Source organism: Carassius gibelio, chromosome B4, assembly GCF_023724105.1.
Source record: "Carassius gibelio isolate Cgi1373 ecotype wild population from Czech Republic chromosome B4, carGib1.2-hapl.c, whole genome shotgun sequence".
NCBI classification, from domain to species: domain Eukaryota; kingdom Metazoa; phylum Chordata; class Actinopteri; order Cypriniformes; family Cyprinidae; genus Carassius; species Carassius gibelio.
Genome location: NC_068399.1, coordinates 10,103,458 through 10,129,885, shown reverse-complemented (window position 1 = coordinate 10,129,885; position 26,428 = coordinate 10,103,458). Strand labels below are relative to the sequence as shown.

Genomic DNA, 26,428 nt, shown 5'->3' with positions numbered 1-26,428 from the left:
TTTGTGTCCATGTTTAGTCATCAAAAGCTGTGTAACCAAACAATACAGTAATATACAGATTGATAGCCCAATCGGATTGAAAAGCCGTCATGTAAATCTCTGACTGAGCTCTTGATCCGATCATGTCGCTTTTCTCTGATTCAAATTTGACTTTGATTAGAAACCTTGAGCATATGCTAAATGTTGTGATGCGTATGTTAATACAGGTCTTACGAAGGCGTGCATTTTAATTTACGAACAGGTAAGTAGAGGTCAGTATGGAACTGGTCAAAATTTGCTACGTAATTACAAAAAAATACATTCTTAGTTGGGTCGCTAAGTTCTGATGACAAACATTTTTTCATGGTGCAGCTGATTCACTACATTTGAATTTATGACTCAAGTAGCTAATTATATTATGTGTCTATATGGAAAACAATATATATAAGGAATGGTAAATTCCACAAAATGGATATTTTCCAGCATCTATAATTCATGACCTCCCAGTAAACCTGCCCGTTTCCGTTACACCCATCCGTAGGCGAAGTTAAATGTGAGCTTGTTCTCTTTATGACCTGCAAGCAGCTTGATGGATTTTAACCCCTTAATCCAATACAGTGAAATTGTCTTTATTAAGCAAACTATACTGTTCAAGGCAAGTTATTAAGCATGTTAAAACAGAAGAGGGTTTATTTTTTACCAGATTATTATGGGCCTAAGTACTGCTGCCCTGTTAAGCTGCTTTGTGAACCACTGTGCTTTGATCTCATTCTTAAAAGTGACTTAGAAATGAAGCTGAGTTGAACTGAATTCAGGTGTTTTTATCTAGTACATAATGATGAACACATGAAGTTCATTGTTTTTACAAAATAGCAATGCCACAAATGACATTGATTTGTCCATTAATAAGTATTAAAATGAATCACCATAAACTATTCTCTGCATACAAAAATATCTTGCATTGTCTGAACATCTGAAACTCATGAGCCAATAACAGTTAGAGTTATATAGGGATGTCTGGGAATTTAGATTAGCGTCTGTGATATATATCCAGCATGTAATGAGAACTGGAATCCAGTTCTAAGCTGCAGGGAAATTGAAAGGTCTGAGATTAACTGTGAGAACTGCAACATGTGCAGTCACTGTAAATACAGAAGCACGCAAAGATCTGAAGTTATACATTGCACTACCTTTTTGGGTTGGTTTTTAAATTCTGCTCAACCAAGACTGCACACACATATATATATATATATATATATATATATATATATATATATATATATATATATATATATATATATATATATATATATAGTATAAACATAATACTATAAATATTATATTATTATGTAAAAACGACCAACTTCTATTTTAATATGTTTAAAAATGTAAATTATACATGATCCTTTAGAAATCCTTCTATTTGTCTTATTTGGCAAATTTAATGAAATAAAGGAAAATAAACAACATTTCACGTGACTGTTACACCATCTTGGTCACATCACAATGCATTCCAAGACTGCCTTCTCTTAAATGATGTGTTCTTGCCTAAAAATTCCCATTTTTAAAGGTCAAATGTTGGTTTACACTATTTAAATGCAAATTTGTAAATAAAAACATACCTCACTCTTCAACCTCATAAGTAAAATAGTAAAACTTTTTCATTTATTGTGTCATCATTAATGAAGCATCTATTCGCACACCATCAGACAGATCGATTGCAACGCCTCTTTAGCAAAACTTAAAAACAGACACAGTGACGCCATATTCTTTCAAATGTGTCAGATCGCAATCGCAATTCTCAATATTGCCACAAGGGATGCTATATCCGGCATTAACACGGACTGTCTTTTTCTGTGGTCAATTCTGTCTTTCAAGTCTGTTTGAAAAAGTTTGCCCAGCAAATGGGTTCAAGTTAGTCAACATTTCTCTTAAATTCGTATTGGGCAAACATTGAAGTTAACATTTAAGTCACATTACATAGCGTCACACATTTTTCTTCTGATGCACTATCAGTTTTGAAATAAATGTATTTGCAGTGTTGTTTGACAAAGCATAAACTCTACTGTAGCCGCCCACAGGCTTTTATATATTCACCCTCTGACCCCATAAATGAAGCACTGGGCATTAGGTATGAGTAAGGCACTTTGTCTTCTCACTAAGTTCTCTTAAGTGCAGCGGTACCTTAAAAGGTTGGGGAAGTATGAGCAGATTCCATCTGAAATCCTCTGAAATCCCAACAGACCTTTCTCTGGTGCTGCATGGAGGTGATAATCAGGGAAAGCATTAACTGATTGTGGAGGAATGTCTTTAGATCTGGACAGTATACCCACTCCTGACAGTTCCCACACTCCACGAGACAGTTTCACCTCCAGCTCCAAACGTGACAATACTGTTGGTTATTCTCACAGAGACTGGCTCTCCTGTGCCGATGTGTGTGTGTTTAAACAATTCACTATGGTAAATCACTGCGCACACTCGACAACAGCTGCAGGCTGTCACACACTTGCTGCGTCTCTGGCCTCCCTGTGACTTTTTACTGTGTGTGTGTGTGTGTGTTGGAAGCAGGTGGAGTATTTTTGACATAGCGATGTGTGAGGACTCCCTCTTGGCTGGTGGTCTAACACCTCACAATGAGTTCTGTTTATATAGTGTGCCTTGTAAACTAGTGTGTGTTCCACCAATAGCAACTCTTCAAACTAGCATGTGCTCAATCACAACAAAAAAGCAAATACCACATAAACAAATAGTATAGGGAACAATTTACACTGCATACTAAACTAGATTTGTTTGGTGCTTAAATGGGTCCAAAACTATCACATTGAGTAGTGGTGCAATGTGTGGTTGCCAAGTCCAGATGCTTTGAAAATCACAAAAATCCCAGGATTTTCTGTACCATTCGTGTTTGTAGTACAAACACCCATAATTTAATATGCAGTTTGCATGTTCTCAAATGCATGTTCCAAAAACCAATAATAATTGAGATTAAAAATGTCTTAAACCAGCTCAAACCAGCTGCCATGCTTCAAAACATACCTAACCATGCAGTTTTTTTTTGTTTGTTTTTTTAGCAGGGTTATAAAGAACTTCAAGTCTTCTGTTGTTGTATCTTTAGAAAGATCCAACACTATACTAGTCTGAAATATCTTCATCAGCTAATGCCATTGCAGAAACTGCATTAGCCTCTATGACAATCTCCCTTGAAATTCAAGACCTCATCATTGTTTTCATCCCCAACTACTGCTCACTTTATACCAGCACAAGGATACGCTTGAAGAATACGTGGAAAACAATCTTTAAAGAAGGATTATGAAACTCAAGTTGGAGTCTCTTACAAGCAGGAAGACTTCTGGCACATTACAATGGCATATTCAGTTACTGATGTTCTGGGCTTGGAAGAGTCGAGAATCACAAGGACGGCTAAATAAAGATGACTATGTCTTTTGTTACCCATGTGCAATTGTGTTTTTGAAGCTTTACATGAACCGTGTGGCCTCCAGTTAGCAGACTGTCCTTTTGAGATAGATCAACTCTAGTCGTAATCTCTTTGCGGAAGAGTAAGCAACGCATGCAAAAACATGCTAGTAGGTGTATTTAGCCTTAATTATCCTATGTCGTGCTAACATGCTATTGCCTTTGGGTGTGGAAGCATTTGAAAACAATCTCCAGTTGGTTGAAATGCAATGCAAGTCAAAGATGGAGAATCTGATAACTGCTATTAAATAATCTTCCTCAGGTCAGATGCGAGTTGAAAGTAAGAAAACCACCGTGGGAACAAACAACAACTCTAATTTGTACCGTTTTTCCAGGATAAGAGAGAATCCTCAGTAACAACTTAGTTCCAACATTTAAAAGGATTACCTTATTGTAGTAGTGAAGCTGAACCGAATGCCACTGGCCGTCGCTAACTCCTCCTGGTATAAAAGGAGCGACAGTTGTTTTAGCCTCACCTTGAAGGGAAAGACAAGAAACAAAAATATTAAGTTGAACGATAAGATAAAGGCATATGCATTGTATATATAAACTACAGTAAATAATATCAAATATCCAAGAGTTTGTTTTGGTGTACAGTAAAGGTGTTCCTTGTATAATGTTTGGCTTTGTCACCTCTGATCCAATATGAAGTCACTTTGTGGCTACAGCACAAAGCTGCTAACATAACAACTATTAATCATCTTTAGAGATTCTCTCTCATCAATGGGGTTCATTCAAAGGGCAGGGAAGCAAACATGTACACTGGGTTTAGAGGAATATTTACTCAAGGCTGGAGCCCATACTGGTATTCAAAAAGACTCAGTAAATAACAACCAATCGTTGTAGCCTCATTGATGAACAATTGCAACATCATCTAAGTTATAGATTAATAAGCTATATATTAATTTATTGTCTTTGTTTATTACCCTTGCTCCCTTTAATCACTGAAAAACTAAGAATGGTGGGCCAGACTACTGAAATGTTCAAAAGAACAGTTTTAGTACAAATGTCACGGGTTACAGCGTGTAAAACAGGCTCCACAGCATGACACAGCATTGTTCTCTTTGTCTGGGAAAGATTTATATGTGCTATAAGATCAACAGTCCCATTATAGGGCTGTGCTCATCTTGTGTTATTTATAACCACCTGTGAGCTAAAGTGTGTGTGTGTCTTACTCTACACATGCATGGACACATTTGGAAAGACCATCTGGGTCACTGCATAGCCTCATTATAGTTCGGACACTTTAGAACTTATAAATCTTTTATCGTAAACACATAAAGCAATTCTCTCTCTAAGTAACACATGGCTGCACAAACAAGCTGTTTAACTTAGCATGATGTCACCCTAATGTTACCAAATATTTTCAACGCTACTGTCTACTGTCCCAGGAGTGAACTTGACATACAGTCAGCAACAAACTCTATATGAATACACAAAAGCATATGTGACTGCTTGGCCAACATATTGGAAGTGCGTGGTCCTTTTGTACATGCTTAAGGTGTGTTGCTATTGTAGTAACAGACTTCAGTACTCGAGGGGACGATAAAGTTACCTCCATATGTCTGCCATTAAACTGATGGTTATTATTCATGCAGCTAGCTGTAAACATGTTGACAATTTAGCTAACTTGATCTAACATGCTCTTTAAAACCCTCCTTAAATTTGTACTCTGCCATAACAGCAGACTATTAACTATGACTTTTGCCTCAATGAACTCATAATTACTCCTTTGAAAGGTAGTTGTTGAGTTTAGGTATTGGGTAATTGGGAATGTAGAATATGGTTATGCAGAATATGTGCTAATAAATAGCCAATATGCTAGTAATATGCATGCTAATTAGCAACAAGTTAATAGTGAGAATTGCTCCCAATACTAAAGTGTTACCGGCTTCTCAATCGTAACAATGGTAGGACTGTAATACCTGCTGAGAAGGTGAGTTGAATCTGTTCGTCAATGATCTCCACAGCTATGAAGTCGTGTTTCTCGTTAAAACGACCGTTGTAGAGAAGAAGGGCGTTTCTCTCTCTTGTGGCAAACCTGGACAGAAAAAAATGAATAATTATCTAAACAACCAGAACTACAGGTTTTATTGAATGTTCGCACTACCCCTCATAAATCTTGAAATCTATCAAGGTTTGAGTGCACTTTCCGTTTGTTAGAATTCAAGACCTAAACGGAGAGAGCTACAAGAAACGTCCAAGCCAGACAGAAGAAATAACATCTATTAATCAAGAGAGGAAAAGAAAAGAATCAGAGGGGAAGTAAACGTAAGGCCAGTGGTCAAGAAACAGGAAGTGGTTCCTCTGCCCTGGGCGGCACATCCCACCTCTATCATGCCTGGGCCGTGGCACAGAGGGCAGAAGAGTCAGAGACCAGCTGCTCTACAGGAAGATGATATAAATAAAGAAAAACACTGATAGTGCTCTCTCAACACGTAGCCCTTCCTGTTTTTAATCAGCACAGGAGCCCAAATATTTCTCTAGTGACCCTATCTCAACATTTGCTTCTTAATAAATCAGATTCTTCATTTTGTACTTTACAACGGTTTTAAACAAATTATCCATATGTTTTTCTAGCTTTATAAATCCAACAGCTAATAGGCTCAAAGAAATTCTACAGAAAGGGCAAAATTGGTTTGAGCTTGACATCAGGATTATCCATGTATGACCCAGAATGAGTAGAAGATAAGTCCAGGCATGCCGCCCGCCCGGCCAGCCAGAGCTCAAGGGCTCCTTATGCAACCTCTTCAACAAATTACACTTTACAGCATGCAAAGCTTCTGGCAGACGTGTCAGTGTAACAGAAAGGTAAACAGGGGTATGACACAGAGGTCATAAGCAATTTTCTTGTCAATTATAGCCCATCACTTACATGAAGGAGACAGTGAAGTGGAATCTCTGTCTCAGGCCTCGGAAGGTAATGAAGGACTGTCCGGGAAAGCTGCGTGTCGTCATCTCACAGAAAGGTTTCTCATACTCTGCAGAGGGGCAGTTGCATGTGAAGCCGCCCACTAGCAGGTTGACACACTCACCTCCATTTTTACAAACCCCGGGGACACAGCGACCAGAGCGGGCGTCTATTTCACAGTTCTCACCTGCATAGAATTATTAGAAGTAAAGTAAACCTGTGAACTGAAAGTTAAATAATCAAGGTGTACAGAATTACTTGCAAATTACAGGCAGGTGGGTTACATAAGGGGCTTTTGCAACACATAGTTCTAGGAATTCATTTATAGTAACTAGCCAGCAGGGTGGTTCGCAGAGAACCAATTCCCCCCTCTGGCCATTTTCCTTGTCGTATTGGCACTGGCATCAGGAATTCTGGAGAAGTAGATATTGACATGTTTACGTGCGGAATTTATTTAAAGTGAATAGAGGATGCCATGATCTGAGCTGTTTTTGTTATGTGTCATGGGATTTGTGATAACGCAGATGGAATGTAAATTTATGTGATATATCGGACTAAATTTCCTATAACAACTTGCAGTGTAACACAACTATGCAGACAACAGATAGCCGTTTTCCATGTTTGTGGAGTAGGCTAAATATGTTTACATTGATTTTTAAAAATGTTAGCTATAGCCGATTTTTTGTATGCATTTGGTCACTGGGAGTTCTCATAATACTGTTTTAGACTCTACTTTGAAGTAGCAACTCATTTAGTTCCCCCAAACTGAGTTCCTAGAACTAAAACCATTCCTGGTACCTGTGGTGCGAAAACACCAAAAAGTGCATACTTTCGCCATTAGTTCTAGGGACTATGATAAGGTTCCTCCGGTGCGAAAGCACCTATTGGTTCTAAATTCTGCGGGACAATGGCCCTGCAGCACTGGATTATAAGAGTCAAGATATACTGGCCTTATTTCAAAGTTTCAGTGGTGACTTAGTCTCAGCTTTCCATACGGAAGCACTTGACAATCCAAGAGTTCCTTTATGGCACCACCAATTCCGTTACTGAAGATGGACACACAGCTCATGCAGTGTTATATATCAGCCATTATCCAGACAAGATCTGGACAAAGGGTGTTTATGTGTGGTGGGGGGACGGGATGGCAGTGCCTGTGCCTGTAATGACCCCTGATTTCCTTGGGATAATCTTTCTCTTGGAGGGAAATAGACAGATCGATTTACCTCTAATGTGAGAAAGCTAGAAAAGGATAGATGTTGACAGGCAGGCTGTCAACACAATCATAATGGATGCAGAATATCTGGAGTTGAACTGTGACCTTCAAAGTTCTGAGGGAGATGATTAGAGGGGTAATTGGCCTTGATAAAGAAGGGGGAGGTGGTCAGGAATGGCAGAGGAGCCTCCGAATTGAAGGCTGATCAGATATAGCTCTGCAAGTCCTTCATGTTAGACACAAGCTTTATTTGACATGGTAAGATATTTTCTCAAGACTTACTAAGTCTTTCACAGGTGGAAACACCTTTCCACTTGTTTGTCCACCTGTGACATAGACAACCATACTTTTGGTTCTGAAGGCAGTTGCTCTTGTGGTTTCCCTATTTGTGGTTTACCCTATATGACTGACAGTTCTATTAGTTTCCTCAGCATTCCTCCAGCTCCTGACAAAACACTGCTCCTTAACCACAAACCACTCTACCCACACCATATTCCTGCAAGAGTACAGACTAAACACACAAACGCAATATGCCATAAAACAGTGGTGCTCAATCCTGCTCCTGGAAATCAATCAACCTGTAGAGTCCCATTCCGACCCTTATCAGACACTCCTGTCGGTAGTCATCAAATGTTTTTGAAGATTGAAATGAACTAATTCAGTTGTGTTTGATCAGGGTTAGTGTTGAACTTTACAGGAAGGTAGATCTCCAGGAACAGAACTGGGCACTACTGTCATAAAACTCACCTGTAAAGTCCTCTAGACACTCGCAGGTGTACCCTCCTTCTCGACTGCGGCAGCGGCCGTTGTTGCGGCATGGACCTGAATAGCACAGGTCAATTTCAGTCTCACAGTAGTCACCGGTAAAGCCGGCCGGACAACGGCATCGCAAGCCATTAATTGGATGGATTGGTCTGAAGAGAACAGTATCAGAGGCTATGAAAGGTGGAGAGCTATCAAACTTTAACACAGAGACGCATTTCATGTAGTTCTCGCATGGTTCCCGCAGGCAGATGTTGTCATCAAATGGAAGGACATTTTGGCTGGAGATTTTCTGTAACAGAGTTCGGTTCAGGTAGATTTGCTCCTGAAGTTCTTCCAAAGGGAAGTAGCGATCAGGAGCTCCTCCAGGAAGCAAGGCGGAGAAGGTGACATTGAGGATGTTTCCGCTGACATCTGTGTCGTTCTGGACGTTGAAGATGAAAACTCCTTCTCGACTAGTTGAGAGGACCGCAGCCACACCTTCAGCAAATAGAGAGAGTAACGGTGATAGGAAGCGTTCCTGGGACATGTTCTCCAGACGGACAGTGATGCTGTTTGTTAGCATCTCGTCAGTGATGATGGTCACTCGGAGAGTGCAGAAGGCCGTCACTTGGTGGATACCATCTAAAAATGACAAAAACAACCACCTGTTAATAAATCAGTTTTAAATTCCATTAAAAAACACAACCTGCCTCTAGTCTTAGAATGCCGGAATTTTGAACTGCTTCAGGTATTCTCTTTTCACACTCAGAAAGTCTAAATACTGTTTTGGGTTGGAGAAGAAAGCATGTTAACAGACAGGATTACTACAAAGTTGCACCACAATTAGACAGATCATCGGTATCTTGCTTCAGGAAACAAACTCATCTGCTCTGTTGGAACTAATGCTATAACAAGCTCAGAAATGATGGAAACTTGACAACCGTAAAACACTGTAAATGCTTTCTTCCTCAAAAGTACAAAAAAGTTTGGAATACTTATTATGGGATCGTACATGACTTTAACTACTGAGTTTTCAGGACAGGACAGTTGCTTCCACATTGTTGATTCAAACCGTATATCACTGAGGTTAATGGGCAGTTGAATTGCTTAGCAACAGACAACAATCCTTTATGCAACACTGGCCATACTTTTGCTACACTTACATCTCAAGTGTATTTTCTTATTTTGCTTGTAACATTACATCGTAAAACTCACTAATTTCCAAATAAAACTTAAAGTGATAGTATTCAACCTCATGTAGTTTTAAACCTAAATTACTTTCTTCTGTAAAACTCAAAAATAATTGAATATTGTTTCAACTGTGTTTTTTTCCTTCTTCACAAAGTGTAGAAATATAACACACAGAATAATAAAGTAATAACACTGCTCTACATTACAAAGTTGCCTTGATTATTGCCTATGATAACATAGTATAGATAAAATAGTCAAGTTCCGATTTAAGCAGTCTTAAGTTGCATAGCCATACATCTGATCTGAATCTCACAATTTTCACATTAAGAGGATGGATTTGACAGGAAGCTCCCACAAGTACCACACTGGCTGTTCTGTTTTGCCAAGGGAACAACTGCATAACAGGTGGTATATCCAATTAATACCCCCGGCAAAACAATGTGGCTAAGACCTTTCAAATATGGAGGTTTCGTGTGTCTTTTGGCTGAGTTATGTGCCTCTAAATTATATTACCGCCATAAATCACAGGAGAAGGGGGTGTGGGACAGTCACCATTCCCAGTAAATGGGTCACATTCCCAACTCTGTCTGGTATGTAGTGCACTGTTTTTGGTGCACTTACGTTGTGCAGGATGACATATGCACACTGACTATAAGTTGTAGGCTTGACTTGATACAGTTTGTTCATTGATTACAAACCATTTCTAATTCAATCAGATTTATGGCTGTTCTCTTTAGGCTTTTGTTTCAAATGAGCAAGAGTTTGGTTGTGATATCTGAGCATCAAAATGCTAATGAAAGCATCTTATGGCACCCAGCCTAACAAAACTGTTGTTTTGAGTTGAAAGATGGATGTAACAAATTGGTATTCTCTCTCAGGGTGGGGGAATGTGTATTATCATCGACATCACCAGCAGCTCTTGCTCTGATTCCAAACTACACAAAAATAACTCAAAGTCATCAGAAATTTTCACTAGATTTCTTCTAAAGAATGTTTGTCTTCTTACTTAGTTTAACCCACTCGCTACATTAAAATATCCAGTCAGAATTCACAAGTTTTGTACAAAAGTACAAAAAAGAAATGTGTTTTCCTGATTTTTTTTCCCACCTGACATTGCAGAGCGGTATATTTTTAGTCAGTCAGCTGCTCACTTCGTATCAATGTAAAGTTCTGTCGCTGTCAGTAACCGGGCAAAGGCCTGGTTGACTTTAAATGTGATATTAAATAACACACTAGACGAACTTTACATGTGTATGTCAGTAATTAAATACAAATAAATGTACTTCTTTACAGCATGACAATGTATATTTCTTCATCAATCACAGTCTATAAAAGTACAAATTCATTAAACATGATAAGACAAATCGGAAATAAGCACTGCTTAGTTTATTAACTTTAGGAGGCTGCAACAAACTGCCTCAGTGTGATAACCTTTATTATTATACACACATACCCATAAACATTCAGATAAACGAAATGAATTTAATTTAATAGTGTTCGTGTGGTGAACGTTGATGTTTAACTTGAAGTTGTTAAGTGCGAGATATGCCTCCCACTTCATCTTATCACAGGTATTGGAAAAAAGCCATGAATATTCCAGCATGCCCGCTGTTGTCGAAATGATTGACAATGGTTTCTTCCTCTTGGACTGGTGTCTTGTGTAACTCAAGCTGACTAATGTAATTACACCAAGAACATGGGATAACAAACTCTGCCATTAGCATTCCCAGTCATTATCCGCACCGGTCCAAGAGCCGTGACCTAACACGAACAGGACAGAGGGGCAGTCCAGTGTGATTCAGAGCGCGGCAGGGGTGGTTTGGCAAGAATTGAGTTTTCCTCTTTTGGCAAAGGATGACTAAACAACTGGTATGCAAGATAAGAAAACCCTCATTGCTCATCCTAAAAAGCTTCACTTGATTTGTGGTTAAAATAATACAGAATCAGGGATATTTCTATAGATCTTCCTGTCTCAAATTAGGCATACAAGTAAACAAGTGCGGTCTTTCATTACAAGCGACAATATTAAAAACGAGTCTAGAGTTGTAGCTGAGGTACACATCTTCAGGAGCCAATGAAAAACAGTTTCTGTGCCAATGTGACCGTCAGCATTCTACAGCCCTCCCTCAAGTTCAAATGTTTGAATCATAACAAAGGAAGCAACACTGAGCCAATAACACTTGAGGATCCCGCCCATGAATCCCTCCCATTTGTACAACTCGGTGACCTGCTTTAGGTGCGATTGTCTTGCTCTAATAAACACACACACTCATACTCAGGGTGTGAATTGTTATGTATCCTGCTGTATGAAATTACAATACTTTTTGTTATTATTATTATTTTTTTTAATGTGTAATAATACAAATAGACCAGTAAATCAAATATTGCAATTCACTGCCATGTTTCTGCATTTTTATATAAAGAAAAACGTGTAAATCGAAATTTGAAGTCATATGACAATACATTTTACCATGGTTTCTGTGCCACTGCATTTGCTGAGAATTAAACATGGACACTCTTATCAAAAGTGACTCACACAAAAGGAACACAACAAGCGATTTTGTCCTAGACAAGCTGTAAAATGAGAAGTGCTAAATCTGACATTTCATGAGATGGCCCATTATGAGAATTCCTACGCTGGAATATAAATTGCTTTCATTAATATATAAATAGCACAGTGAACAATGAAACAGTGATTTCTAGAAAAGTGGAGAATGTGAGGGGACTTAAAAGATAGTATATAAGATCAGTCCGGATCCAGGTGCGAACAGGTGAAATGCTGACGGTGATCTCCGTACGGGCCACTCTAAAAACCTGCATCTGTCTCTACATGCACCCCTGGCATGAGAATCGCAATGAGTTATGGGAAACGATGAACTGATGAATATCGATAAGGTTGTATTCAATGAAGTACTAAGAAAAAGCTAATATTTACTATACATATAATGTGCATACATACTAAAATGGTATAAAGCCATGAATGGGACTGGCATTTTTTTCTGTTGGTACTTTGCACAGTACTCAAGGTGTTTCAAATAAAAACACGCCTCAGAGTCATTGATTAACTGGAATAATGACTCTGAGAGAGGGGGAAAAAACATTCTTGGCCTTCCAGAAAACGACCCTGGCTGTAATTTTCTTTGTCAAGAGAAATTAATCAGTTTTTGTGATAAGGACTTCACTTGTCATTGCCAAGCTTTTGTTGACAAAGGGTTAGATAGATGAGGTTGCTTTTATGCAAGGTTTTGAGGGCCATGTTCAGACATGTTTGTGGTTGTTGTGTTTGGGGTGGTTCTTTCTCTCTCTCTCACACACACACACACACAAAAACCTCACATTTCACACCTTGCCCCGTCTCTGAACCCCTGTGACCCTCACTGCAGGGAATATGAGGGCAAGACGTCGTTAGTTGTACTCTGTGTTTCCATCGGCCAGATGGGACCAGGCGTCTAATGAATGGGTAAAACGAGATTACTACTCGTTGACATCATCACCACCTCTTGTTGCTTCAAAACCAACAGATGGAGCAGAGTGGAGGACGAATGCATTGAGAGTCAAAAGGCTATTTATTGATTGTTGGTGGAAACGCTTCTGGAAGTTACAGAGCAATTATAGGATGGTGCGTCTCTCAATTGTTCTACAGGCAGATTTCGCAGAAATTCACGATTCGAATAATCATAAGGCTTTGAGTGACACAAGTGCAATCCATTCATAGGGCCACATTTGTAAAACATAAGAGGTACGCATTTCTTAGTAAATCCTTTGTAAAGTAATTGTTAAAAGAACAAGCAGATTTTATTTTAAAATGCTTTCAGTAAAAAGAAAGCATTTGAAAATAATTCTGCAATTATTTATCCAACAGTCACGATTTACTATGATTGTTTTGTTTTGTTTTTGTTTTTACATGTAAATCTACATTTATTCTGAAACGATTTCCGTGAGAATGGTCTTACAAGCAATTAAATGTAATTTTTGTTTTCTGGAATAATGGATTTACAAACAATTTACACAACAATGCATTTTAAAATTGTGCTCAATTTTGGTCTTACCAATTATTTATAACAGTTTATATTAACAATAGTTATGTATTCTGGACTTAATGTGAAAATGCTTTAGATTTTTGTAGAAATCAGTTAAATTAGGAAAATTAGGCCTAGTGAATTTATAAGGGATATACCGAAAGTTCGGCAACAACAATTATTGGCTTGAAAATAAAAGATAAATAAAAATAAATTGTACTGAACAATGACATGATACCATCAAATAGAGGCACGTACTATATCATGTCATTGATGAGAAGAGGAAGGGCTGGTTGTTTGTTACTGTATGATGACTGAATATTGATCATGAAATCAAAAATGTTAAATTGCATGTATTTAAACAACACTTTACAAGCGTGCGGAATTGCGACTCAAACTTCAAAGCGCGAGGAAAATCTGTGCTTAAACAGTGATACTATTCAGTTGCTCAGTAACACTTTTATGAATTTTTACAAGGCATGTGGAAATGCAATTTTAATGTTTTACAACAACTGCTTGTGTTTTCTAAAATAAAGGTTAATATGGTGTCATGTTGTGTGCCAATGTACAATGTATTTTTAGTCTTTTAAAAGGTGAAAGATGTGAAACATTTTCCAAAAAATAAATCATTTGTACAACATAAACTGTACAATTTCAGTTGAACAGCTTGTTCATTTGCTTCAAATTAACTAGAGTATCTAGTCTAACTAAAGTCTATTACTGTCAATCTCCCTAAACATTTAAGAACAGCTGCCATTTAACATATCAGGGTAATCCAGCACCGATAAGGGAGTCTGGGTGTAGACGTCTGCTATGACAGCTCTAAGGAGAGAGGGATGAAAGATAGATAGTGGAGGGAAGAGATGATGAGCCAGAATAAAGTGCAGGCGCCTACAGTAGCCACAAGCAGGCTCAGTTCCCAGAGAGGCACACTTGAGTTTTGAGAGAGTGCTTCACGCTGACTTTGAAAACTCTCTTGCTTGTACATCAAGAGTGGGTGACAGTAGGGACACATTGCTGCCAAAGGTAGTCTTGTCTTCTCAGCATCCTCGAAACACAGCGGGGGCGGCTGGAGTCATGGTGTCTTTTCCTGTTCCACTCACCATTAAAAACGATGCCTGCCTCTGCTTGGCTTGCTGGGATTAGTCGGCTCTCACAGGAACACACTTTAGAGAAGGGCCGCATGCACACAAAAGACTTTATTCATCTTGGGGAAGAGGCGGGAGGGGGGCACCCTGTAACAGGTGGAATTACAATACAGACCTGGGCGCAGTGGGAACAGTGCTGGAGTGCAGGGGGGTGGGTTGATTTCAAAGTAGACGCTGTTTACTGTACATACTACTGAAAGGGATTTCCACTCGTTAGTCTAGTGTTCAGATGGATTTTCAGTAGTTAACAGTGTTCAGACTACTAAACTCAATTTGATCAACCAGCTATGTGTTCAGACTGCTTAAACCGCTTCAGTATTTAATTTAGCATTCAGAATACTGACATAATCTTTCTGTAATTAAACAAGGGTTCAGTGGAATGTATATTAGTAGTTAGATTTCAGACTACTGAAATTAATTTTTACTGGTTATTGTTCAAACTACTAAGTTGGATCTTCAGTTAAGACTACAAAAAGCAGTTAGCGATGCTTTCAAAATGCTGAAATTAATTTTGCTATATAGCTGTCAGACTGATCTGTATTTTCAGTAGTTAATCCAGTTCCCAGATAACTAAAAATAGATTTTTACTTGTTAGTCTATTGTTCAAACTACAAAAATATAACATACCTTGATGTTTAGATGATAAAAGTAATTTTCAGTACCTTCAGACTACTGAAACTGGTTCAGTACTTTAGTGTTCACAAATTAATTTTCAGTACTTAAACTAGCGTTCAATTTTGCTACCAGATTACTGAAATTGATTTTCACCAGTTAGTCTAGTGTTCAGACTACTAAACTAAATTTTGGTGGTCAGTTACATGTTCAGACTGCTTAAACTTATTCAGTATTCAATTTAGCATTCGGAATATTGACATTTATTAAACTAGGCTTCAGTAAAATTTATATTAGTAGTAAATTTAGCTTTCAAACTGGTTCAGGAATTCAGGAATTATTCTAGTGTTCTGCAGACGGACTACTGAAATAGATTTTGGATGAACTCAAAGTTAAGCTTTGAGACTACTAAAGTTGTTTTAAGTAGTTAATTTAGTATTCAGACTGCTAAATTGAATTTTAACCAGAATTGATTTTTTTAGTAGTCACTTTAGCTTCCACACTAAGTAAAACATGGATTCGTGTCTGACGGACTACTGGAATGGGTTTTCAGTAGTTTATATTTGAAACAGGCTCATTATAATTATGGTACACTGCACCAACCTGTTTTGTTTTCAACATGTTCAGCATGTTATGACAACATGATACAACCCTTTGGATAAGTTTTTCTCACGGACTAACGTTACTCATTACTAAAAAGACAATCAAACAGCACTTCACTTTTTACATTCACTTTCTATTTCTCTTTTTTTTCTACCACAAATAAATGAGGACACAGACAACTTTCACTGATCCTGTTAAGACTACTGTCAAGTTCTCAGTCTCTTGTAGCATGCAATGAGAAGATAAAAGGTACTATTGGGTCCCATGTAATGGATCTATTTAAGGAACCAATAGTTTGATTGCTTCTAGATTCTTCATCTGTCTCTGTGTCATTGTGTGTCAGACTGTGCTTACTGAGTAGTTCCTCTGGACAACAGATCACATCAAGATAGAGGCACACAGTGCTCCTCTTTGTGCATTAGTGGAAAGGTTTTAGAGGACTGGGACTTGGAAATTCCATCTTTATTGAGTTAAATGTGAGTGTCATGTTCATTTTCTATTGAATCAGACCAAGTTTGATGGTGAGCGGTATACAGTCTTCATCTAATGAGGGCTAAACAACAGTCCCCATCCATATTACAAAATATTCTAAAAGACTCATTCTCTAAACACATCCCAAAATCAGACGGAGAAACATAATCAAAATTCTCATCAAGAGACAAATGTATGATAAAATGTGAATTAAATATTCAGTGAGACCCAAGCTAAACATAACAATGTAATGCACAACGAAATGTTTAATTTTATACATTTTTACCATAGTATAAGGAAAACTTATGACTTAGGACTTACATTTTGCCAACAATCCAGCAACATAGTGCTGTCTGTGTCAAGCAATTGCTATCCATTAACATCTTGTCACTTCCAAATCAGAGGTATCTACAAAACCAGGTCTTTTCACCTAACCGAGCAGAACGAATTCAGATTAAAAAGGGCCAGGGGTCAACGACCAGCAACATGAGAACAGTCACCAGACACTCATTCCAGTAAGAAACTATATGCCATTTTCATACATGCCACCTTATTCAGCTCTTAAGCACCAAAAACAATCCTGACTCATTTTACTGATAAAACATTATCTCCAAAATCAGGCCAACACAGTCACCATCATCGCTCCCGCAGGTTTCCTGTTAGAATGGTCTGGCCTCTGCTCAGGCAAAGAACCCTACAGATTACTGGAATGCTGACAGTGATTTGGAATCAGATATTGAACAATCAAATACGCAGCTGGCCTGTTGAAACGCTCAGCAGGTGATACAGTAGGCTGGCATGCGGTGATACAAACATGCCCTCAGGCAATAAACTCATCGATGTGACACTGAGGTAAAAGCACCAGACTGAATCATAACAACGCAACACACGTCAACATAAAAGCGCCAGTGAGGCCTATCAGTATTTCAGTAAGAGAAACGCACTTTCTGGAAACAAGAGAAGACTGTAAAGTTGTAAACATTGGCATTAATAAATTTCCATTACACTATATAAGGGAGCTGTGATACAGAGGGATTCTCATATCTAAAGGTTATTTAGCAGCCAGGTACTTGTGTTTATCAGAGCGTCCGTCTGCAGTCGAGTGCTCAGATACTGACAGGGCTCTGGCTCAGTCTGCAGTGGACATGAACACGCGTCTTTGTTCCTGTGAGCTCTGTGGGCAGGGAACCGATGATAACCCATGGATCGTGGGGATGCTTACATCGGTTTGAGCAAGGAATATGCAAAAGATGAAAATGACGATGTCAGAAGAGACCAACAACAGTAATTCAAATTACAACAGAAATATATTACTGGAAAACATGATAAAATATTAAGACGTGATATGAAGACCCGTGTACTAAAATATAGCTATTATACCAATAATTAAGGCCAAAAGTATTAGTACTGGAACCAAATGGATACTAAAATAAATAAAATGAAATAAATTTCTCAAATTTTATTTGAATTTATTTTATTTCATCAAGTTGGCTAGCAAGTTAAATTGCGATTTTCAGCTTTTGGCTGAAAGCTAAACAAAGTGAGATGAAGAGCTGCTATAACATCCATTAACTTGTCATATTTTAACATCTATAAAAGTAGGCTATCGACTGAGAGATGTGAGCCTAGATGTGATTTCATCTCTGTGAAGTTGTTTAGAAAAACGTTTCTTATATTTACAGTATACTCCGCAGTTTTGAAATCTACTGCCAAAGACACTCCTTTGTTAAGCGAGGGGGTTTTTGCACCGTAAATCTTTAACCTGCAAAGAGCTGGCGGTGATAACTGCGAGACGATTTCTTGTCGTTTCAGTTCACACCCAACGTCTTCAGGAAATTCATTCGCTCCCTTCTGAAGAAACTCCTCGCACAGGTAGAAGACAACATGTGGCGACAAGGCCCAACTTCAAGAGCATTTTACATTGAACTGAGGCAGTAATTCACCTCAAAAGAAAACCATCTTTTTGTCTTTCAGTGCTTTTCTATGAAGTGACAGAGCAAAAGTCTTCAAACCTTAACTGGGCTAAACACTTGAGTGATTTATAGCACTACTCAAAGAATCCACCAGTTAAAAAGAAGGCAGAACAGAGCATAGGAGTGTATTAGAAGTGTAAGGAATGCTCTCATCTTCCTGGTCCTCAACAGAGCGGTGCCCCTAATAAGAACAAAAGCCAGACAGACCTCATAAATGAGTGAATGATGGCACGTTCCTGATGGATTTGTGTGATACTTCCTGAATTCTTTCTTCAATCAAGAATGCAACAGTTCTCCTGCCTTAGGAAGGAGTAGCACGGGAGCCTTGGATATCTTTACTCCTGCTACGCTGAACTGATTCACTTTTACACAGCAATAAAGCATTTTACAAGCGTCATATAATCATTTGTTTGTGTATTTAAGTGCAACATTAAAACTAAAATTGTAGCTGTAATAGATTTTGCCAATCTAATGTTTCCTATTTAATCGTATTTAAAATCCGTTTCGATCTAATATTAATATGTGTTCTCATTAATCCAATCACAAGTAATAAGGGGTGCGCACTGTTTCTACCTGGTATTAAAATGTACTTCAAATGCATCTTCTATGACCACTTCTGTCTGGATTTATTCCTTATAATATGGTTTTTATGTGTATGCCAGAGTATGTGTACAGTGTAAAGCATGACAAAATTGCAACACTGCCAAAACCTGTTGTTTCATAGTTGAAAAAGAAACCAATGAGATAAACAACAACAACAACAAATTACTGGTGAAGACAACAATATATGACCATGTTGGTGATTGTGAGCATTTGAGAAAGGAAGAGAATTAAATGTATGAAAAACAGCAGCGTATATTTCAATTACTTGTGGAATAGCACAAACCAAAATTTATTCAGACACCTTCAAAATTTCTCACATTATCACAGTTTATTCGCTATAGTTTAGAAAATGATGATAAAATTGGTCAAGAACTCAGATTTAAACTGTGTCAGAACTAATTCATCTTGTTATGTCAGATAACTTTGATAAAAAGGTATGTAATGAATTAGTTTGAATAACTTTCAGCTGTTAACTTTAAGTGTTCCCGTAGCTCAAGTGGTAGAGCATTACGTTAGCAAGCGCAAGGTTTGGGGTTCGAATCCCAGGGAACACATGTTAGGAGAATTGTTAGCCTAAATGTAATGTAAGTTTCTTTAAGCATCTGCTAAATGCATAAATGTAAATGCTAAGTACACAATTAGATAACAGATTTAAATTAGTTCAGTTTGCGGTGTAAAAAGGTAACATTAGAAAAAAAAAACACTTAAGCAAAACATGTTCAGGTCAAATTGTCTGAATAATTTTTGGTTCCACATTTTAATAAGTGAAAGTGACGTGACATTCTAAGTCGTGGTATTGAGGGTGGAGAGATTCACTCCCCCCACCTACAATTCCTTCCGGCCCGAGACTCGAACTCACAACCTTTCAAATGCAAGTCCAACTCTCTAACCATTAGGCCACGACTTCCCCATAAATTTTCATTTGGGTAAAATATGTCACGGTTTATTATAGTGTCCTGCATCCACCAGTAAAAAAAAATAAATTACAAATTATATCTGGTGTCTGAACACTTATTTTGGTTTTAAAAGGGCTAATAAGTAGGCAACTACTTAAAATCTTGCTTTTTATTACTGAAATCACAAATCACCCTCCAGCATGTCACTACTGGGCCTAATTAACAAGCTAGTCTTCCTGTAAAAACATCCAACCGGCCCAATAAACTCTCAGGAACGAACAGCATATGTGCAAGCAAAGAATCCTTAGCGCTTCGCTGTGGTCTGGTGAAAAATAAAATGCACCTGGCTTGCCCTGCAGTGCCTCTTCTTGGCCTTAATCCCCCCAGATCCCCCCACTCGAAACCACTGGGTTGAAATCTTTGTTCTCCTCTCAGAGGGGTGGTAAATCTATGGGTGTGGGGGGGCTCAGATGGATGTCTGCTGCCATGATGGTGAATCGGGTTTACGGCGCTCCACAGGAGTAAAGCACCAGATAAAATAGAGAAAGAGGCCAAGCCAAAACTCAATTAAAACATCAAAACCTGAAAGCGAGATGCAGAACAATAGTTATAAGACCACTACTGGAACTTTTTCAGATATCTGCTGAATATACATTCAAAGATGAATATGCACACACAAATATAAAAAGTCTGTTTTGGAATTATTAATAACATTTATTAAATGTAAAAATTATTAATGTTGGACATTATTCGGTATACAGATATGACATAGACCTACTTCAAATTGTCTGTGTGTGATGAGTAGAGATGGCATATTACTTTTCTAAGCAATTATATGTATATGGCTGGGTACTGATAAAGATTTCCAAATTAGATTCATTCCTACACCCCGCAAAGCGCTAGTAGCAATTACTAACACTGTATCTACTTCGGATGCGTGACAAAATCAAGGAGAACCCATTATAATCAGTGGTACTCTCTATATCGGATGTGGCACAGTGCAAGAAATAAACAGTAAACTGTTGCCCGATGTATTTCTGATGCACTCCACATGCTTGTGCAACTTCCGCCAACAGTCCAAATGGATTTGGAACTTTCCCTTTGATGCTTTCAGCGTAGACAGCATCAAGCTGTTGTTGCATGGTCTGATGAATTCTGATGTATTTCCTGATTGCATCACAACTTTCTAAATTAATGTATAACTAATTTAGATATTTCAGCTCAATCCCTGTCCAGGGATCGTTTCCGAGGTAGACAACAGAGATTATATAGGAATGCAAGGTATGTTGTTGTATAACTTCTGCATCTAGACCACAAAGAGCCAATTATACCAGAACAAATCACGATATTCTGCAAGAATATTTATCAGAAACAACCAATAACACTGAATCTCTCTAATGGCAGTGTTCCCACTGCTTCTAATAAAGAGTTCAGCAGTGGACGAAGTACATCGTTAAAAAGTTTATGGGCGGTGTTTTTCACAACAGGCCGAGGGCAACCGAATAACAGAGAGCCAATAATAAATGTGTGCTCCTAACGGCTATGGAAATGGCTCCACGTTGCCTACTGATTCAGCTGCGTTTTTTTCAAACGTACACAAGTTCCTACTTTCCCCTGGCAACCCTTTTTTCTCCTTTTGAAAAGAGCCAACCATCCGGGGGCTGGTAACTAAGCACCCTGTTTATCAGTAACCAGGCTTAACAATGTCCGTAACCAAACACCACTGTGGCAAGAGAGAGAATTTTAAAGAGAAAAGGAGAGAGAGAGAGAGAGAGAGAGAGAGAAAGAGAGAGATCTTATGACATTGCAACCGATACACTTGGCACTAAGAGTCATGAGGAGGTACATGGGTGGGTGACTTTGAAGACGAAACTTAACTTTCTAACTACTAGGCAGGAAATGTTCTATACGTATACTACACATCAACATATGTGACCCTGGACCACAAAACCAGTCTTAAGCCACTGGGGTATATTTTGAGGACCCAAATCAAGGGGATATTAAGTAAAGATCATGTTCCATGAAGATATTTTGTAAATTTCCTACCGTAAATACATCAAAACTAAATGTTTGATTAGTAATATGCGTTGCTAAGAATTCATTTGGAAAACTTCAAAGGGGATTTTCTCAGTATTTAGATTTTTTTGCACCCTCAGATTCCAGATTTTCAAATAGTTGTATCTCAGCCAAATATTGTCCGATCCTAATAAACCATATATCAATAGAAAAGCCTATTTATTCAGCTTTCAGATGATGTATAAATCTCAATTTCGACACTTAAGACTGGTTTACATGTTTACATATTGTTAGCACAATCCCAAAGTGCACACTTGTGCATTTTTTGAGTAACGGTGTTGGTAATAAACTTAAATACTCAAGGAGGCAATGTGTTTCAAATATCTGTGCCATCATAACGTTGTTATTATTATAATTCAGGAACATAGCTTAGTATTTAGATTAATTATTCTTCATTAATTTAACTTGTTCAGAAAAATTATTTTCAAATTGTTGGATGTTGTTGACCTGAACTGACCATAAAAGATGTTAATGTAAAAACTATGCGTTATAGCACCCCTTTTTGAGTATTCAATCCTCCCTGACCAGTCCTGAGCAGTTTTAAAATAAAGTAAACTGTCAATCCGAACAGCATATTTAGCCATGTGATCATTCAAATTTTACATATGATAATCAAAGCAGCTCAATGTGGACATTCAGTGCAAAAAAATTGCTATCCTTGCATTCAGGTTTTGAAACTCTATACTGCTCTGAGTGGGTGTTTTAAAGGTTTGGGCCATAGCATCATAAGGGCCATTCGCACCCATTTAGTTCCAGAACTAAATGTAAAGTACTAAAATACTGGGAAGATTTTGCACAAAGTATTTCCCAGTACCATTTAAATGGTAGCATTCGCACAGACAGACTGTACTAGGAAGTGGCGTAAGCCGGTTGTCAGCGATGTCATTCGTGCGCGGCGTTCAACAACGGAAGCAAAGAAGAACAACGTTAGCAACAGGAGGAAGGAGGACGCTGTGATCGAAGCTTTGTTTTTTTGTGTCTCGCGGATTGTAGCATCCTGCACTTCAGCATCTGTCCCTCTATCGCTGTTCATCATACTTGCGAAATAAGTTGACAATTAGGGCTGCAACTAACGATTATTTTGATAATCGATTAATCTGTCGATTATTTTTACGATTAATCGATTAATCGGTTTATGTACTTATATTTTAGTTTTTTCCATTTTTTCCCCAAGTAAATTATTAATAAAGGGTCTTTATCATTCAGCATAGATTTTTAAGAGATTTTAACCATTTTGCATTGTCATATCCTCATCAAAAATATACCTGGAGTTGTTTTATTATGTTAGTAATCCTTTGTCGAACTCTTCTGCAATCAAAACACTGACCCATACTCTAGCAAAATTCACAAGGAGATTTCAAATATTGTTTTCACCATGGCAGTCCTTAGAGCTCCTAAAGTAGTTTAACATCCCAAACAAAGCTTAAGGAATCTTTGAGAACATATTTTCACGAAGTATAAGGATAAAACAGAATAAAATTGCAGTGCATTGTATTTTATTATTTACTGGGAAAAAGCTTTATAGCTTATGCTGTGAAATTGTAAACAATCCTTCGAAAAAAAGTGCCAATGGCATGAAACCTGAATGGAACTCACAATTTAAAGTAAAATCCATCAGAAGGTTGTCCAGAAAAAAAAAATTGGGACACACACAAAAAACCTGCTGTGTGAAAAAGAGCAGTGAATACTTAGAAAAGAAGTGCATTTTAAATATACTCAAACATTTACCTCTCTCATTCAGTCATAATTAGGCTGCAAGTCTGAATTATGAACTGGTAAACGACAAACTGATCACATAACATGTTTGTAAAGCTTTAAATGTTAACTGTTAAAAAGCAATGTTATCAGCTTTTACGACTAAACATTTGCAAACAACCTTGTACTGGAGAATCTGCACAAATAAAATTCTTAGGGGCCGTTCACATATCGCACCTAAAAACGCGTGGAAAACGCTAGTCGCGCCGCTTTCTCCTCCTTTCCAAAGCGCTCGGGCAGAAGCGCCCCTGCCTTTGCTAAGCAACCAGGCGTCTGCCTTTGCTAAGCAACTATGACGTGCTCTCTCCATGACGTGCCCTCTCCATGAAGACCCGGAAATTTCAGCAAAGGATAAATGGATGCGGTGTGGACATGCCTGGAAAAACGGGCGCATCGCACCGCGTGCGTGTCGCGACCGCGTCGCTTCCATTAAGAGAGTGCATACTGCGCGCCTAAATAGGAAATAACGAACTTGAGCACGCAAAAGATACGATATGTGAACGGCCCCTTAAACAGTTCAGTAGTGCAGAGTTTACAGGTTACTCTTCATTTTGAAGGCTCAAAGTAAAGTACTCCCACTTCCCGCTGAAAGCTGCAGAGACGCTGTTCGGGAAGCACGTGACATAAAACGAGGCCAGCTATTGGCTATTCGCTACTTCACCTGCTGTACTGGCTGAGTAAAACCTCCGTTGGCTCATTACTGCCACACTTTGGTCACCGCAGATTTGAAATATGCACGAAATGAGCCGCTTATGGCAAATAAAATTTATTTAGCGACGAATCGATTACTAAATTAGTTGACAACTATTTTAATAATCGATTTTAATCGATTAAATCGATTCGTTGTTTCAGCTCTATTGACAATATTTACAGTATGTTCACTCAGCGTTTTAAATAATGGCGGGTGTTTTCGAATGAGTCTGACCAATCAATATCTACTTACATCACGGGTAGTACCAGTTGTGCTGGTTAGACCCCCCCCCCAAATGGAAATCTGGTACTAAAATCGCACACAGTTCTGGCTGCGCGAAATTGCCCAAAAAGTGGGTGGTTCCACAATTAGTTCCGGTACTATGAACAGGTTCCAGCAGTGCGATGTGGTCACAGTTCACCAATGCTAACTTCTACTGAATGAGCAGGTTAACTCCTGCCCTGCTGCCCTCTCCTCCTTAGAGATCTAATATCCCTCCATACCCTCATTCACTGCTCAACCTCATCCGATTTCTTTCTATTTTTATCCCATACGACAGAAATAACAGGATTTCCTCATGAATATAACTCACTTTTATTTGTTGAATTCCAGTTTTCCTGCGAGACATTTTGCATGACAGAGTTTACTAAATCTAAAAATATGTTTAGCTTGGTGTAAATTATGTTCAGTTGATAAAGCTGGAATAAACACATTAGCACTTAACATAACCAATAGAGAACTAAAAAAGATCAGCATCATTTAAAACAGTGATAAAGAGACAGTTTTAACCAAACATGTTCATGGATATCTTTGTACAAGTTTTAGAAGCGACAGATTATATAAAGTTTATAGATTTAGACAGTGTAGCAGATAGATATAGGCCTAGGAGCTAGATATGCATCAGCAAAAAGCAGTTGAACATAAACCAGTTGACTAAAACAAACTAGCTTCCGACACTTGATTACAAAAACACAGGTTCATGTGAATTCTGATGAGTCAACGTAACATTTTAACGTAACAGATTGACACTTTTCTGTTGTCAAGAACTGCATGCCAACATTTTTACTTCAGGGTGATTCAGAGCCAACACAGAGCCACTGAGCCAAATGACTAAAGCGCACAGCAGTCACCATGACACTGTCCCGAGAGTCAGTGTGTGTGTGTGTGTGTGTGTGTGTGGGCGGGTTTGTAATAAGGATAACAGGATGCTGACACATGCTACTTTTAGTTTAGGGAAGAACAACAAAGACAGAGAGAGGCAGGCTTATGGTATGCAGTATGCAGTGCTTTCATCACAGTAATAATAGTGCAGTTATACTTGAATGCAATGTGCACAGCAATAAAACCTTGTGCCATTATGAAATTATCTGTGTAGTTGTTTGGTATCTTATGGTGTGACATGCTATATATAATTATAATTTTATTATTATTATTTCTTTTTGTATTTTATATTTTACATTTACATTTTTTTATTTTTATTATATGACCTAAATTATACTTGTGTGCAGTTAAAAATATATATATATATTTATAACAGGATAATTTCAAATAATTTAGTCAAAACATAAAGTTGACCAGTTACAATAAAAAAATAAATAAATGAAAACAAATAATAAATCTAAATAATAATAACAACATGCTAAGCATCAATTACACATAAGCACAGCAATCGCACACAAAAAGATCTGAATAAACTCGCAGATAACTCCAAGACATGCAGTAAACAGGAACGTAACAAGAATGTAAATAGATAAAGACATAAAACCAAAAAAGTCATCTGGTGCATTGTGGGTAAATAATCCCAAAACAAACAGCACACCCTTTGCTCAAGCTGAGTTTCTCCCATGGTGTGACACTGTGGCATCCCTTTTGAAAGGAAAAGGACCCCTTACTTGCAACAATGAGTAAATCAGTTGTACACAATGACGTCTTAGAGACTTTCTCACAGGAAAGAAAATCTTAAATTAGATCTCTTTAATATTTCAATGGCTTCTGCAATACATCGATTAGATTAAATGGAGTACAAAGGAGGGCTTTTGCTTAAGCCTTCTGCTTCTCAGACGTTTCAC

At 38.0% G+C, this 26,428-nt stretch overlaps 1 protein-coding gene across 8 annotated transcripts in view; it reads right to left on the bottom strand.

Moving 5' to 3' along the window:
• The window catches only part of celsr1a (cadherin EGF LAG seven-pass G-type receptor 1a), an 82,416-nt gene that overhangs the window by 40,159 nt on the left and 15,829 nt on the right, over positions 1-26,428 (bottom strand). For all 8 annotated transcript variants that reach the window (XM_052555252.1, XM_052555250.1, XM_052555251.1 and 5 more), the window contains exons 2-5: positions 8,325-8,963; positions 6,329-6,551; positions 5,379-5,494; positions 3,841-3,929 (exon numbers count right to left, since the gene is read on the bottom strand). In XM_052555252.1, coding sequence (XP_052411212.1) covers positions 3,841-3,929; positions 5,379-5,494; positions 6,329-6,551; positions 8,325-8,963 — 1,067 coding nt within the window. The remainder of the gene's footprint in view (positions 1-3,840; positions 3,930-5,378; positions 5,495-6,328; positions 6,552-8,324; positions 8,964-26,428) is intronic.